Source organism: Acanthopagrus latus, chromosome 3 (genome assembly GCF_904848185.1).
Source record: "Acanthopagrus latus isolate v.2019 chromosome 3, fAcaLat1.1, whole genome shotgun sequence".
NCBI classification, from domain to species: Eukaryota; Metazoa; Chordata; class Actinopteri; order Spariformes; family Sparidae; genus Acanthopagrus; species Acanthopagrus latus.
Window position 1 is genome coordinate 4,988,533 of NC_051041.1, and position 14,140 is coordinate 5,002,672.

General features: G+C 39.2%; 2 protein-coding genes across 3 annotated transcripts; both read right to left on the minus strand.

Moving 5' to 3' along the window:
• Positions 1 to 126: 126 nt before the first annotated feature.
• On the minus strand, positions 127 to 8,952 carry LOC119016515 (probable C-mannosyltransferase DPY19L4). 2 transcript variants are annotated; one of them, XM_037092373.1, is made up of 19 exons: positions 8,567 to 8,952; positions 8,229 to 8,399; positions 7,396 to 7,517; positions 7,225 to 7,315; positions 6,813 to 6,934; positions 5,637 to 5,782; positions 5,328 to 5,451; positions 5,101 to 5,235; positions 4,757 to 4,888; positions 4,475 to 4,576; positions 4,312 to 4,385; positions 3,989 to 4,147; positions 3,615 to 3,734; positions 3,393 to 3,513; positions 3,128 to 3,184; positions 2,951 to 3,033; positions 2,738 to 2,870; positions 2,374 to 2,532; positions 127 to 2,119 (listed from the first exon to the last, which is right to left on the minus strand). In XM_037092373.1, the coding sequence occupies exons 1-19, from the start codon at positions 8,658 to 8,660 to the stop codon at positions 1,955 to 1,957; spliced, it is 2,310 nt and encodes a 769-aa protein (XP_036948268.1). In that variant the 5' UTR covers positions 8,661 to 8,952; the 3' UTR covers positions 127 to 1,954. The 2 variants fall into 2 exon arrangements, with proteins under 2 accessions (XP_036948268.1, XP_036948267.1); XM_037092372.1 differs by having other exon boundaries at positions 7,396 to 7,520.
• Positions 8,953 to 9,810: 858 nt separating this feature from the next.
• Positions 9,811 to 13,713, minus strand: LOC119016506 (nucleolar protein dao-5-like). The gene is made up of 9 exons (XM_037092348.1): positions 13,555 to 13,713; positions 12,179 to 12,301; positions 11,969 to 12,079; positions 11,746 to 11,892; positions 11,195 to 11,332; positions 10,981 to 11,100; positions 10,743 to 10,892; positions 10,436 to 10,582; positions 9,811 to 10,351 (listed from the first exon to the last, which is right to left on the minus strand). The coding sequence occupies exons 1-9, from the start codon at positions 13,604 to 13,606 to the stop codon at positions 10,281 to 10,283; spliced, it is 1,059 nt and encodes a 352-aa protein (XP_036948243.1). The 5' UTR covers positions 13,607 to 13,713; the 3' UTR covers positions 9,811 to 10,280.
• Positions 13,714 to 14,140: the final 427 nt, after the last annotated feature.

Consider the following 14,140-nt stretch of genomic DNA (forward strand, 5'->3'; position numbering starts at 1 on the left):
AGCAATCACCCGGTTATTAGAGAGTAAGAGCAAGTAGGAAATCATGCATGAGGAGTGGAAACAACATGAATTCATTGGAGGCGAAGTTAAAGGAAATATCCGAGCACATAAGCATAACACAAAATATCAACTCATACATACTTTTAATTTACGTAGTAATTCAATAAAACCTATTCTCTATAGGGCCTTTGTAGAGGGAGTTATTGGTGAGATTTGCATAATAGCACCAGAAAGAATTCACCACCAAATACTTGAAGGTAACAACCAGTGGACGGGATGTCTAGCTAGTCTGACTGATAAAGAGAAGACAGTCAGTTCTCACGTCTCAAAATAAAGGTTTCCAGACGAAGAGGATGAAGATATGCAACAGAGACAAGCAGCTTCAGAACAAGCCTCCAATACTGTTTACAGCTGAGAAAGACAAAGTTCTCAGTAGAGTCGCAAAATTCAAAGATGTAGTTTCTACTGTCATGTGTTATTTTTTACAAGCAAAAATGTCAAAAATGTGCTTACATTCTGATTCATTCATGATAATAAACAACTATGCTTTTGGTTTTGGACTGTCTACAGACGTCACTTTAGGCTCTGGAAAAATGTAACGAGCATTTTAAAAAATAAAATAAAAACATTTCGTTAACTCATCAATTACTAAAACTTTGATATTAGCATGCAGACATCATCACGATTTGCTTAACTAGCAGATGTTGACATCTCAGTTTAGCCTGTTAGCATGCTAACACTTCCTAATGAGCACAAAACCCAAAAGTACAACTGAGGCTGATGGGAATATCAGCAGTTGTACAGATATTGATGAGTGGTGCTCAGAACTAAAATTTGGCCCAATGATGGCACTGGATGTGATGTTGAGGAATCACACCAACATCATTATATATTAAACCTGAATGGGACGTGAATGTGTGTAAGATTTAAAGTTAGAGTAACAGTCAGGGCATCACAGAAGTTATTGTGCTTCATCCTCTGGGAACCATGACTGTCCATGCCATAGTTTTTACCAAACTGTCGGGTAGATGTAGAGATATTTCACAGAGTGAGTGAGAACTTTGACCTGCTGGTGGAGCGACAGTACAAGCCAGAGGAACACCGGGATCATTGTGATTAAACCTCTGGGCACCATTAACATCTGTGCTAAAGACAGCAACAATACATCCAACAGTTGTTGAGATATTTGAGTTTGGACCAAAGTGGAGGAACTACAGAGCCGCCTCTGCAAGCATGACCAAAAATATGACAACATTTGTTGTCTGATAATAGAGCTGTAATGAGTAATTGATTAGTTGTCAACCATTAAACCAAAGGGCAACTATTTTAATAATTAATTTGAGTAATTTAAAGTAAAAATTCTCTTATTCCACCTTTATACATGTGTATATTTTCTGGTTTCTTTTCTCCTCTATGACAGTAAACTGGTTATCTTTGGGTTGAGGACAAAATAATTCATTTGAGGACGACAGCTTGTGTTGTGGGAAACACTGATCGACATTTTTCAACCAAGCAACTACTCAATTAATCAGGAAATATCAACAGATTGATCGTTACTTGCAGCACTATTTTAAAATAATGAGGCTAAGTAAATCTCAGCTGTTCAAGCTGTACAAAGTGACACGCAGACCACACACACATCAACCTCTCCATTCATTAAATGCATCACAGTAAGGGTAACGCACAGCTTAAAAAACTACAGTACAGTGATCAATATGGCGTATTGCAACTCCGGCATGGTCCTTTCATGTTTATCAAACAACCTGTCGGACAAAAAAAGAACGATGTGCAGCTCAGTTGATCCCAGTTGGTTTGAATTTGCATTGACACCAGGATGTGAGGAGACGTTTCTCTGAGCACTAACTGCAGAATCACACAGTAGTCCTCTGTGTTACATTTCAGATATGACATGAAACACTGGAGCCGAGTCTCAGCAGAGAGGCAGACGCTGCCGTCAGTACTGGAAAGATATGACAGAGTTCACTTTGTAGACGTGATACGAGCGGTTCCAGAAAACTCGAGTGAAGTAGTTTGTGTATGGCGAGTAGTTCAACTTAATCTCCTGGCAGAATCTTCCGTGCTTGGAGAAAGAGTAAATCTCTCCTTTGTCATAAACAACCTGAATGGGACAGAAGGAAACGGAAATATCATATCATGTCATAATCAATAAGGCAAAAAAGAAGAGTTGGATATATTGGAAAAACACAAATTCTTTCTTGGAGTTAGATAAGATGATAAATATTACTCTATTACTAGCTTAGCTTAGCACCAAGACCAGAAATACATGAAATCATGATGTAAAATGTCAGTATGTTTGGTTGCAGACTGATGGGAATCTGCAGCTTGGTGGCTCGAGGTGAATGAATAACTCACATGTCCATTAGCGATGTCGAGCAGGTCTTTGATCCGACAGCCTTTATTGAGAGAAAGCTCGTTACAGATTGACTCCTCGATGATCACATAGTTTGTCTTCTGAGAGGTCAGAATCTTATAGACGTCCTCCGCAGACCTCATTGCATACACTTGGTAAGTCTGGAAGAAGAGAAGAAATAAGGATATTAACCAAAGGAAAAAAAACAGTTTATTGTAAACATAAAGGAAAATCAACATTATATGGACCACGGCTAAAATTACTCTAATGCCGTATTATGCCTTTATTAGAATCAGCAGAAATTAAGGGGAGAAATGGTGACCATGCAACAGCATTTAGTGAGTTGTTGATGCTCATCTCACTCACATCTTCAGTCCTCCTCAGCAGGTTAATGTCTGAGTAAAGTGGTAAACTGGTAACTGCTGCACCTGAACACAACTTCACCATTCCTAACAGCTGAGGGCTGCCTGCAAAGACAGCTGCCACTGGAGCCTGTGACCTGGAAGACAGCAAGAAAACATCAGATACCACCATGATAAAGACTAATATAGGTAATCTTTGAAAGAACTGATGACCCACCTGATCCAGCTGATCAGCTCGACTGTATCTGGGTCGTAGAACTCCGGCAGATCTGACAACTCAGCTAAGACACGAGGGCAGTACTGCAACACAGAAGAAAGCGGTGTTGGAAGATATTAGGTGCTTTAAAATGTCAGACATAAGGAGTGTTAAAAGATAAAGCACTGAAAATCTTACCTCTCGCCACAAACTGAAACCAATGATGGTGGGAACTGCAGTGCTCAGGATCAGAGACTGTGGAGTGAACAAAGAAGAGTTCAAATCAACAGCTTTAAGAAAGAGTAGGTTGACCTAGATATCTAATATTACAAATTTAATCATTTATCATTTAAATATGGGAGGGAGATTTTTTTATAACTGCGCTCTTATTGTCAATATGTCTGTGGGAGTCCCAGTTCTTTATGATGAAAGCTATTAACAGTGAATATATGAGACGACTCACCAGAACAACAGGATGGATGGACTTCAGTTTAAGCCACTTGAACACAGTCATCCAGAGGTCCGGAGAACACACGCCGAACGCTGTGAACATGCAGACGTACGGGGTCCATAAATACTTCATCCTGATGGAAAAAAAGAGAACACAGTCGATGTCTCGCTGTGAGTCATGAAACAGGTTTAGAGGTTCAAACTCTTAAACATACATTTAGGCTGATGGACGTACCCATCGAACAGCAGAGCCAGGCCTCCAAACAGCAGCGTGTGAAAAACATGATAGATGACCTCCGGCTGCTCTCCTATTCGTCCATCTTCAAGTCTGAGGTTGGTTGTCATTGGTTGACCACTGTGTGAAAGCAGGAAACCATGATAAATGTTTACTACAGCCTCAATCAGATGTACATTTGCATTGTTGTGTGTTTATTTATTGATGTTGTTTGTACTTTTATCCTTTCTTTTCTCAGTGTATTGCCATTTAATTTGGTCATATGTCACTATGCCACTTGACACCTTGAAAAATAAGTTACAACAATACATTTTTTTTAAAGAGACACCCAAGAGAAATCATGTCATACACTTTGTTTGACACAACTGTCTAACCTGAGTCTTCTGTAAATGGTCTGCAGGGTGGACAGCAGGCAGACAGCGAGCACCAGGAAATAGAAAGGAAGGACTGATGCCTGCGTCAGTCGAAGAAATAAGTCCTGACCGGGTGCCTGGAAACTCTCTTGGCACAGGAGGAAGTTGGTGACAAAGTCGCTAAAATAAAAGGAGAGAAAACATTTCTATCAGATTACATTAAGTTAGAACAACAAAGTGACTAATATGGATACTGTTCATCACCACAGAGGATAACACACAGTGCCAGCATTTATTTTAACCAATGTTCAGCCAGAAAACTTAATTCAATAGCTGAAACTCACGTTGTTGTGTTGAGCCCGAATTTTACTTCAAGGAACTTCAATATGAAGTCACTTTCACTCACAGGTATCAGTTTCTGTAAATGAGACACAGTGTTGATTAACCAACAGCTTCAGAGGGACACATGGATCAGTGGAGGCAGCCAATGAGGCAATGTGATCCTACCTTGACCAGATAACTGAAGGTGATCCCTGTGGTGAAGACCAGGTGGAAATGTAGGAAGAGCTTCAGAACTCTGGCCACAAGAGGTCCCATCTTCATCTTTTGCTGCAAATAGAAAAAAAGAACAAAGCATAGTAAAGATAACTTTAAAAAAAGTAAAATCCTGATATTTGAGAAGGTGAGGGAGAATGTTTCTTTCCTAATAAATTAAATGATTATTCAGTTATCAAAATTCAGTGATCATCATCCGTTTGAGCTCTGATGTGAGGGAGCAGCTAACTCTACCTGGAAGTACCTCGCGAGCACTGAGCCAATCAGGAGGCAGAGCAGAGGCGAGCTGAGCAGCGCCGGGTTCTGAAACTGGAACAGGTAGGCGAGGAACAAGGAACTGAGGTACACCTTGTGAATATCAGCCATCTTAACATTGAAGATATGGGGAAGATGGAGAAGAGAGAAAGACAGATGGAACCGGTAAAAATGTGAGTTGAGGACAATTCTGCGCAGAATCCATTTATAAACAGGCATTTTTGGTCCTGAAGGACAGGATTTTGCTTTAACATTGCCTATATTCATAAATAACTGGCCAAAGCTTTGAAATGTTTCACCTCAACACTGATGGACTACATTACCTTACGTGGCGGCACCAGGTCAAAGGAGTCAAGCAGGAAAAGACAGAGGCCTTGGATGAAGAGCACGTAGTGGCTGTGTTCCCACACCAGGAGGAAGGTGACGGTGGTGGCACTCATGGTAAGATAGCAAAACATCTACAGACGACAACAGTTTAACAGTGAGTGTACGTGACCTGGATATGACAGAGGATTATTTAAAACAAAAATCGGTTTCTTGAGGGGCTCACCTCAGTGGCAGAGCTGATTTTATTACTCAAGAATCCAGTCAAAGCTGCAACCTGGCAAGAGAAGTAAGGCAGAGCCCAGTTGTCCCGCAGAGGGATGGCGTGGTCCACTTTGGTTGTGTCTGGTCTGAGGAGGAAATGAACCACAGGAGAGTTATCACATTTAAAAGTATTTGTTTTCAGAAAGCTGAAGAGGCGCAACACAGGGAAAAATGGTAAAAGAAAGGATGTATGTTGAAGTTGACTTTACTATGTTGATCGACTTCAATAGGAGGAAGAAACACGATGAGGCACAAGCACAATTCCTCTCACCTGTTAATCACATACCAGGCCACCGCCAACATGCCAGCCACCCAGGTGCCGCTCATCACCCAGCTACACACAAACAGAGCAGTGACGTAGACAGCCTGCAGGCCGAAGACGGCTCCGATGTAGAAGTAGATTGGCTCCACAACATCCTGAAGGAAGAGACAGAAACATCAGGGTTTGATCCCCGACAAGGCCAAAATAATCAACACGGACAAATCGAAAACTCTGCATAGCGTTTGCATTCATTTTGTTTTTTGTCAGAATCTCTTGTAAGGTAAAGCTATGCAAAGGCTTGATTTTTTTAGATAAAGCATAGGCCATCCATTGCTTATCTTTATTGGGCATCATTTAGGGTCATATTGTCTAGTCTGCTCCAGGTGTATCCTCCTCCTCCACCCTTCTCCTCCACTTACACTTCTGTCTGCCACAACTGTGTTTTCCTGATGGATTCCATGTAAAATGTAAGCCGTTCGGACAACCTATGACCATTCACTTCTATTGAAAAACATCTTTACAGTTTTTTGGCACGTAAGCTCCCATAGTACCTCATGTCTGATGGTTTCCAGCAGCAGGACAGACTCTTAACCACATGGAGAATTTGTTTTCTTTCTTGATTCAGGGCTTTCATTGTGACATTTGCTATCCAGTAAATCTATGCTACTTGTCGTGCTATATGTTTTCTATGAGCAGACAGAGAAGTACAAATACAAACCACCTAAAGCACAAGTTCTCTCTGAGCCCTGACTTGCACTTTTTTTCTTTTTGTTCTGCTAAGCAATAAATCCTTCCCTTCCGGAGGAGGCTCAGACTGAAAGGGCCCGAGGTCGTCTAAGACAGGAATTATGTTACTATTTCCAGTCTGTCTGCAAGTGTTGGTCTCCTCCAAGACAGAACACTGTCCTGGTTTGGTGCCTTTGTTTTCACATCTCACATTATCACTGATTATAATATGACACAACGGTATTGTAGGCTGGTCAAAACTGACATAATAATGAATATGTATGTTCCGGGTGAATAAAACTGAGCGTGATTAGGGGCCTGGTATCTATGAGCGAGTACAATTTGATGTGGATAAAGGGGACTGTTGAGTCTTGTCTACAGTATACGCTCAATTTGATTATAATTGTGCTTGATTTAACTTGAAGCAAGCTGATCACAAAGCGAAAGAGAGACCTTCACCTGGCTGCTTGTGATTCTGTATACGAAGCTCGTGATGAGCTCTGGATACAGAGACAGGCGTTCCACTATGTTGATGGTTTCACCTGAAACAGTCTTGTTGTCTATCGTCAGCTCGTACAACCCTGGAGAACAAACAAGGAAGCACATCAAAACATTGTCATTGTATTTATTACTACACATATTTTGCTACTATTATCCAACCACCTTTTTCATTTTCTGTTTGCTGGACGCTTCAAATAAGCCCACTGGGTTTTCTGCCTTTTTCTGCACTGTATAATATTTGTCATCCTTCTTATTTTTGCATATATTTTAAAGTGTGCAAACAAACAGAGGAGATGACATCCCTTGAACCCAAGTTATTGTCTGTTTTGTTGTTGAAGGTGTCTAAAAGATTCTCCTCTGGTACAAGTACCTCTTTCAAACGACGGGGCCGTCAGCATGTGCTTGTAGTAGTAATAATAGAGTCCGCTGCCTTCTTGGAAAGTGATTTCACGCTCCAACTCCTAAAACGCATCGAAATATAATTCAAAAATGATATAATATGGCAGTGCAGTGAAAATAAAGTAAGCCACCAGTCACCCACCTGCCTAGTTGAAAACCAGAACTTCCTGTCATGATACGTTGACAGATAAACAGCATAAAGCATGCCACAAGCAACTGCTGCCAAACATCCGAAGAACACCCTCACCAGGCACTGCAGAAAACCTGCTGAGGGAGCGGAGACGTAAAAACAAACATCACATATCGGAACAAGTGCCGTTGTTTTCCTGCTTTTATCTTTCTTATCTTTCTCTCTTTTTTGTGTTATCTTTGCACATTCCTAACTGTCTTCATACTGCGAATATTTGCACGTTCTTAGGGTATTTCATGCAGTCCATTCTCTTCGTTTCACTGCACAGCTCTTGTGTTTTTATACATGTTTCATTTGTTAAATGATTCAAGGTATATTATCTATTTAATAGTAACCATCTACTAGTTTCTACATCTGTTATCTTTATTACAAAATAACTGCATTTTAAAAGATCATCTCACTGGGAACAAGTGTTAAATATCAATGACATAAGTAATATTTCTGACTTCCAAATAAAGATTGAAGTTTAGAAAGGACTGTCCAGGTTTGACCAGGTACTGCAGGAGTCAAACAAAAATAAACACAATGACATTCAACAGAATTTCATCTCTATGTGTGCGTATGTGTTTCTAAGAATGTGAAAGAAATCCCTCAGAACATCGCAAATTAATACAAATATTGATCTCCACAAGAATGACATGTGATATAGTTATACTTCTGATTCTGATCATCAGATGATCAATCAAGCTACAGGAGTGAAGTGACAGTAAACAGACTGATGTAAAGTTGACATGGCTGACAGCGCTGAGAGTGCAGAAACCTCAATAAATATGACACAAACTTACACGCAGAAGACATCTTGGACCTTCTGACAGTTGACTCAGCTGTGTTTGATGCTTCCTGTTTATGTTGAGCATCCTCTTCTTTAACTTCAGCCTCATCTTTCTGCTGCTTGTCCTCTGCTTCACCAGTGGACACACTCTCCTCATCCTCTGTGTTCACCGGCCCATTAATATCTGCGTTAAAACAAACTGAAACTGAAACAATCACAGTCTAAGAGACGATCTTTACGAGCATCACACTGATGAGTCGTGGTGGAAAACTTAGCTGAAGTTACCAGATGCTCTTACACAGGAAGCTAACTGCTGCTCAGGTAGCAAACTGCTAAGTTAGCTAAACTTACGCGTAGTGTGCAGCTCAGGCTCATTCTGGCGCTCATCTTCTTCTTTATCTCCCTCAGAAGTAGTCTCCGTTTTCCGGCATCTTATCTCGGTCATGACGATATCAAATTAATCCGAGAGTTGTCTGATGTGTTGAGACAGCAGCATGCTAGCTAACAAGCAGTTAGCTAACCCAACAGACCTTAAATCAATACCCGGCTTTGCGTTAAGCACGGCAGGTGACAAGCTAACCTACAAACTTCTTCTTTTTTTTTTTTCTAGATAAACTTTTCCGGCACGACGTGGTGAAGCAGCAGCTGTGCAGGGGTGGTGTTGTGATGTGGAGTGTGTGGAGGACTGGGCTGAGAACTGCTGCTGGGCTGGACAGAGCGGAAGTGGCGGATGCCGACAGAGAGCAACGAAGAAGAGTGAGGACCAAACCTCATCTGGAATTCATGTCATTTAAGAGAACAGATAAAAAGTCTTTTTTGGGTATTTTAACAATATAATATCATTATTTGATATAACTTCTAAGGTTTTGTTTTCTTGAATCATCTCATCCTGCCCAAGTGTTTTGGAAATATGAGTTTTAAGAGCTCAAACAACAGTGAATCAACTGAAAATGATATGATGATATTGAAAGTCTAGTAATTTAAACAAGTTGTTTGTGAAGGGAAAATGCTCAAACATATTATTTTTTTCAACTTCTCAAGTAGAAAGTCTGGAGACCATTCTTAGTTTATATTATTTAGAGCTAAAACAATAATTAATATGTTAGACAATGGATAAGTTTGAGCAACTTAAAAGTAATGTATCATACATATGCATAAATTGTATCATTGCTAAACCTTTAGGTTTTCTTGTTGCTTTATGGAGAGGAATAAATAATCGTGCATTCATTTGCAATTAACAATACACTTTTAATTAAAGGTGCAATATGTAAGAGCTGGTCACCTGTCATTTTCATACTCAAAACAAACAAACAAACAAACAAGGGGCAACATTTCACCAAACTGACTGCTAACTGCTGTTGACTGTAGCTGCTCTTAGTTGAAAGCATTTTTTAAAAAAATAACTAAAAAGTTTCAACACATTGTGAAAAAATAACAGTTTTAATATCATTACATCTATGTATGTTTGCATGCTAACCAGCCAGCCCATCCAAAGCTCCTGTACTAACTTTATTGGGAAGCAGTATTACAAATGACTTCCCACTGGTATGAAAATGACAGATACGATAAAGAGGAAGAAAAATTGTCAGTATGAATTGTCAGTAAACTTCATTGTGATGTGAGTATTTAATCCAACACAATATATCTTCACATCTGCATGCTGTGCGTACAGTTGATATAAAAGCATGACAGTAATTTACATCAATAAGTGTTAAATAATTCCCTTTAAAAAAAAATAAAACCAGAGCAGACAGTGCAAACAATAGGCAAGAATACTAAAAAATAACATGAACAACTGTGCATAGAATCTTTCAGGAAGCTACAAAATTTGATCCCAAACTTAAAAACAAGAGTAAAAATATTAACACCTTAAATGAACATGTATGTACTGTATATAAAACACCAATTAAACTTCACATTGACCACTAACTGTAATTTTTAGGTTTCTCTCCAAAGGATTTATGACACTTTGTGAAGTCCTTCAAACATGGAGCCAACGTTGACGTCCAGAAGGTGAAAGGTAACAAAAAGCTTCTTCAACCTGTTTCAGCTTTATTTCGTCTTCTTACTCTTCTGATGATGATTCCTCTGAGGCTTTTGACTCCTTACTCAAGTCCTTTTCAGCAATCGGTTTGTCTGTTTGGGAGAGTAAGAATCATGTTATGCTTTAGTTTTAGGTTCTATAACAGCATCAGTAATAACTTGATATGTAATCAGTACCTGTAGTGGTTTGGTTCAAGCTTTGTGTTGCCCCTGTTTCTTCACCATCACACCTCTCCAGTATTATCCTCAGGATTTTGGTCACTTGTGGGTGTTTTGCTGCCTGATGAGTTAAGGGTTCGTCCTCTGAACTGTTGCTTTCTGACCCTAAACATTTAAATGAAACATACATGAATGACAGATTTAGAGAGCTTCTTCATAATATGATGTTTTCTTGTGCATTTCTCTATCCAGTAAAGGACTTAAGCAGTATCATGTAGCCCCTAGAAACAGTCTACCACAAGACCGGCTGGCTCATCGTCTTTACCTGACACAAGCTTCTTTCTCGGCTTTTGGGGAGCTGTGCCCCTTTTCTTTGGAGACGAAGCCTTCCTTTTGTTTTTTGTTTGTTTGTTTGTGCGGTTCTTTTTCACAAGATTAATCAAGGGTTCATCTTCCGAGCTTTCATCAGAAGGTTCTGCCAAACAAAAACAACAAGGAGGTAAATCATAAATCATTGTATAACATATAATGTTTTGTCCGTGTAGTCATTACTGTTACAGCACCTCGTCTCTTTCTTGACACACTGACTTGTGATCCAGCTGTCTTCTTTGTGTTTTTCTTCACTGGTTTCTTCTTGGCAATGAGGTTCGACAACGGCACATCATCATCACTTGAGCTGCTGTCTGAGGGTGAAAGTTTTTTTTTTTAATCCAAGAGATTAGCACTTGTAATAAAACTGATTTAAATTAATTCCAGTCTCGTGAAAGTGATGCCTACCTTTTAGGGATTTGTCTTTCAGTTTTGGTTTGGTATTCTTGCCGTTCTTTTGCGCTTTAGGAGCCTTTGTCAGCTTCCTCTTCATTACTGCCAGTGGTTCATCATCTGAGCTGTCACTGGAAGACTCTGCATATTTGACTGGAACAAATATTTATTTTTAGGATAAGTGCGATAGGAAACAACTACAAATTAGTTGATTTCCATTTTTTAAACTGACAGTTCATCCCAAAATCAAAAAATGCATATTTGTCCTCTTACTTCTAGAGCTATTGATGTATCTATATTATTTGATGTGAGCTAGGGAGTTTTGAAGATACTGGCCATAGAGATGTCTGCCTTCTCTTAATGATAACTGATCTAGATTAGGCTTGTGATGTGAAACTCAACAGCAATGTTTCTTCATGATCCGGATACTCAAGATAATCCAGATCTTTATACGCAGTTTCATGCAGAAACTATTTTCTTCTAATATCATCTCACATCTCGCACGACAAGTAAGAGGAAAATATGTATTCATTATTTTAGGGGTGAGCAGCTCCTTTACCAATTACCTGTTTTCCTTGCTGCATTCCGTTTGGATTTCGTGACCGGGGTTGCTTTTGGTGTGACAGATACTTTTCTCTGACGTTTGGAGTCAAGTTTCTTGGCCAATTTACTTAAAGGTTCATCATCTGAACTATCATCCTTATCCAGTGATGCTGTACAGGACATGAAGAAAATAAGTATCTGCTGCACATAACTTTCCTGTTGATGCAGGGAGATAAATAATCTTACCTTTATTCTTTGCATCAACAGATTTTCTCGGAGACAGTGAGGAAGGTTTCTTCGCAGCTCTGGCAATCTTTACGAGCGGCTCATTGTCGGAGCTTTCATCTGTACTTAAATCTGTAACCGTCACATACAGAAACATTAAACCATCCCTTCCACAGAGAAATCAGAAAAATACAGCTGACATATGGATGATGACATTGACACTGTGATCACCTGCTTTCTTGTTGTTTGTGCCATTAGCTCTGGGTGGCGTGTCGTCTATTTTCTCTGGTTTCTTAGCCGATGCAGAGATTTTCAGGTTTATCAAAGGTTCGTCATCCGAGGAGACATCTGAAGCTACAAAAGGAGAAGATATAAGCTTAATCAATTTTACCCTTTTGCACTCAAAGCTTACAATGTTCTGAGCTGAAAATAATTCACTTTAATGGACAGCATTTTTGACTGTTTCATATGTTATCCTCACTTCTTTTTGTCCATCCCCATCATTTTGAGGTATCACTTAAAAACTGGACCTTTTTAATGGCCAAAGCATATTTGTGAATACTTAAGATTGTTATTTTTTTATGGCAATTTTTGTTTGTTTGTTTGACAGTACTGGTTGATGAGAAAATTAAGATGATGGGCTTTAAAGGTTCCAAGTCAGAGTCCAATCAGTTATGTCACACAAACACAATATGTGTCATGGACCACTGAAGCACCAAGATTATTAGATTATTATTATCTGTAAATGTTATTGGGATATTGAGAGATATTAGTTTTCCACTAATAAATATATTGACAGACCACTGAAAATCCTTAAAGTTAATTTACCATTTTTAAAAAAAAAAACTTAAGTCAAAAGCTGTCTAAGAGAGGGCGACGTTAATAACTCATATGATAACCATACAATAACCATCTGTAACGAAAGGTCAGCTGCTGGTATTCACATACTGTATTAGGGCAAAAGTTGCATTCAGCAGTGTAAGAATACAGTCAAAGCACAAATACAGGAGTATTATAAGCACAACACTCACAATGAAGAATTGTACCTTGCAAACAATTGTACCAAATGTGATATATTATTAGATTAGTACTTATTCAATAACAATTCAAAAGCTTTTTTGTAATGTTTGAGCTGGTTGAGCTAACTTTAATCACAATATGGATAATATTTTAGAAGTCATTCGTATGTTTGTAATACAGTATATAAAGTTTTATGTAACTACACATGACAGATGAATGTAGTGGAGTAAAAAGTGCAAATATTGCTTTGCAGTAGGGAAAAACTCTCACAAAATAGTAACGTTACTCAGGTAACGTTACAGTACTCGAGTAACAAGCACAGTACTTAAGGTAGTGAAACTACTTTTTGATAAATATTCTCACTACTGTTTTGATTTATTAAGCTAATGTCGCTGTATGGCTCATAATGCTCACGTCAGTGGATCTGACAGCATAATCTCTCCTATATCAACCGTTTAACAAAGACGTTAGCAGCAGCAGCAGTGATGTTTATGACGAAGTTGTAAGCTAACTTAGCTTTAAGCTAGCTACAACTCCAATGTCTCCTCCGCAGCTGAAGTTTAAAATGCCATTATATATCTAACTACCTGGGCGGTCTTTGACCACATTAGTGGGCATGTCAGCAGTGCTGCAGTCCATTTTGTTGCCTAATATTTATTGTAATCTTCATCCAAAACGCGCCAAGTTGCTCTACTTCCTCTTCATGTTAGCTTCTTCTTCTGGTGATGATGTCGGGAGGAGACTTGACGCAGCAGCGGCGCGTTGCTGCCCCCACAGGTCACTTGTAGAACTGCATGTAGTTATCCGCCCTTCAGTCAGATGGATGTTGAGCTCATTGTTGGAGCTTTACTCTGCAGAGTTTGACACTAGAGGGCTGTTCTCTGTTTTTAATGTGCTCATTTATAATCCAACTTTAATGATTTGGAACTATGAATGTTATTTGTGACTTCACAAACAGACTGGAACCCATCAAGGCCCAATATTACACACTAAAAAGGTTGTTCCCTTTTATTATTTACAGCTTAATGTGTGCCAGCATACATGGCGTTGTAACATCATGTTGTTGTCATAGATGTATATTATGTCTATGGTGTTTTGTGATATGTTGTTGTGTTTTGACCCTCAGGGCCACCGTAACAAACGCTGATTGAAGGACAAAAGGAGCCAAATATT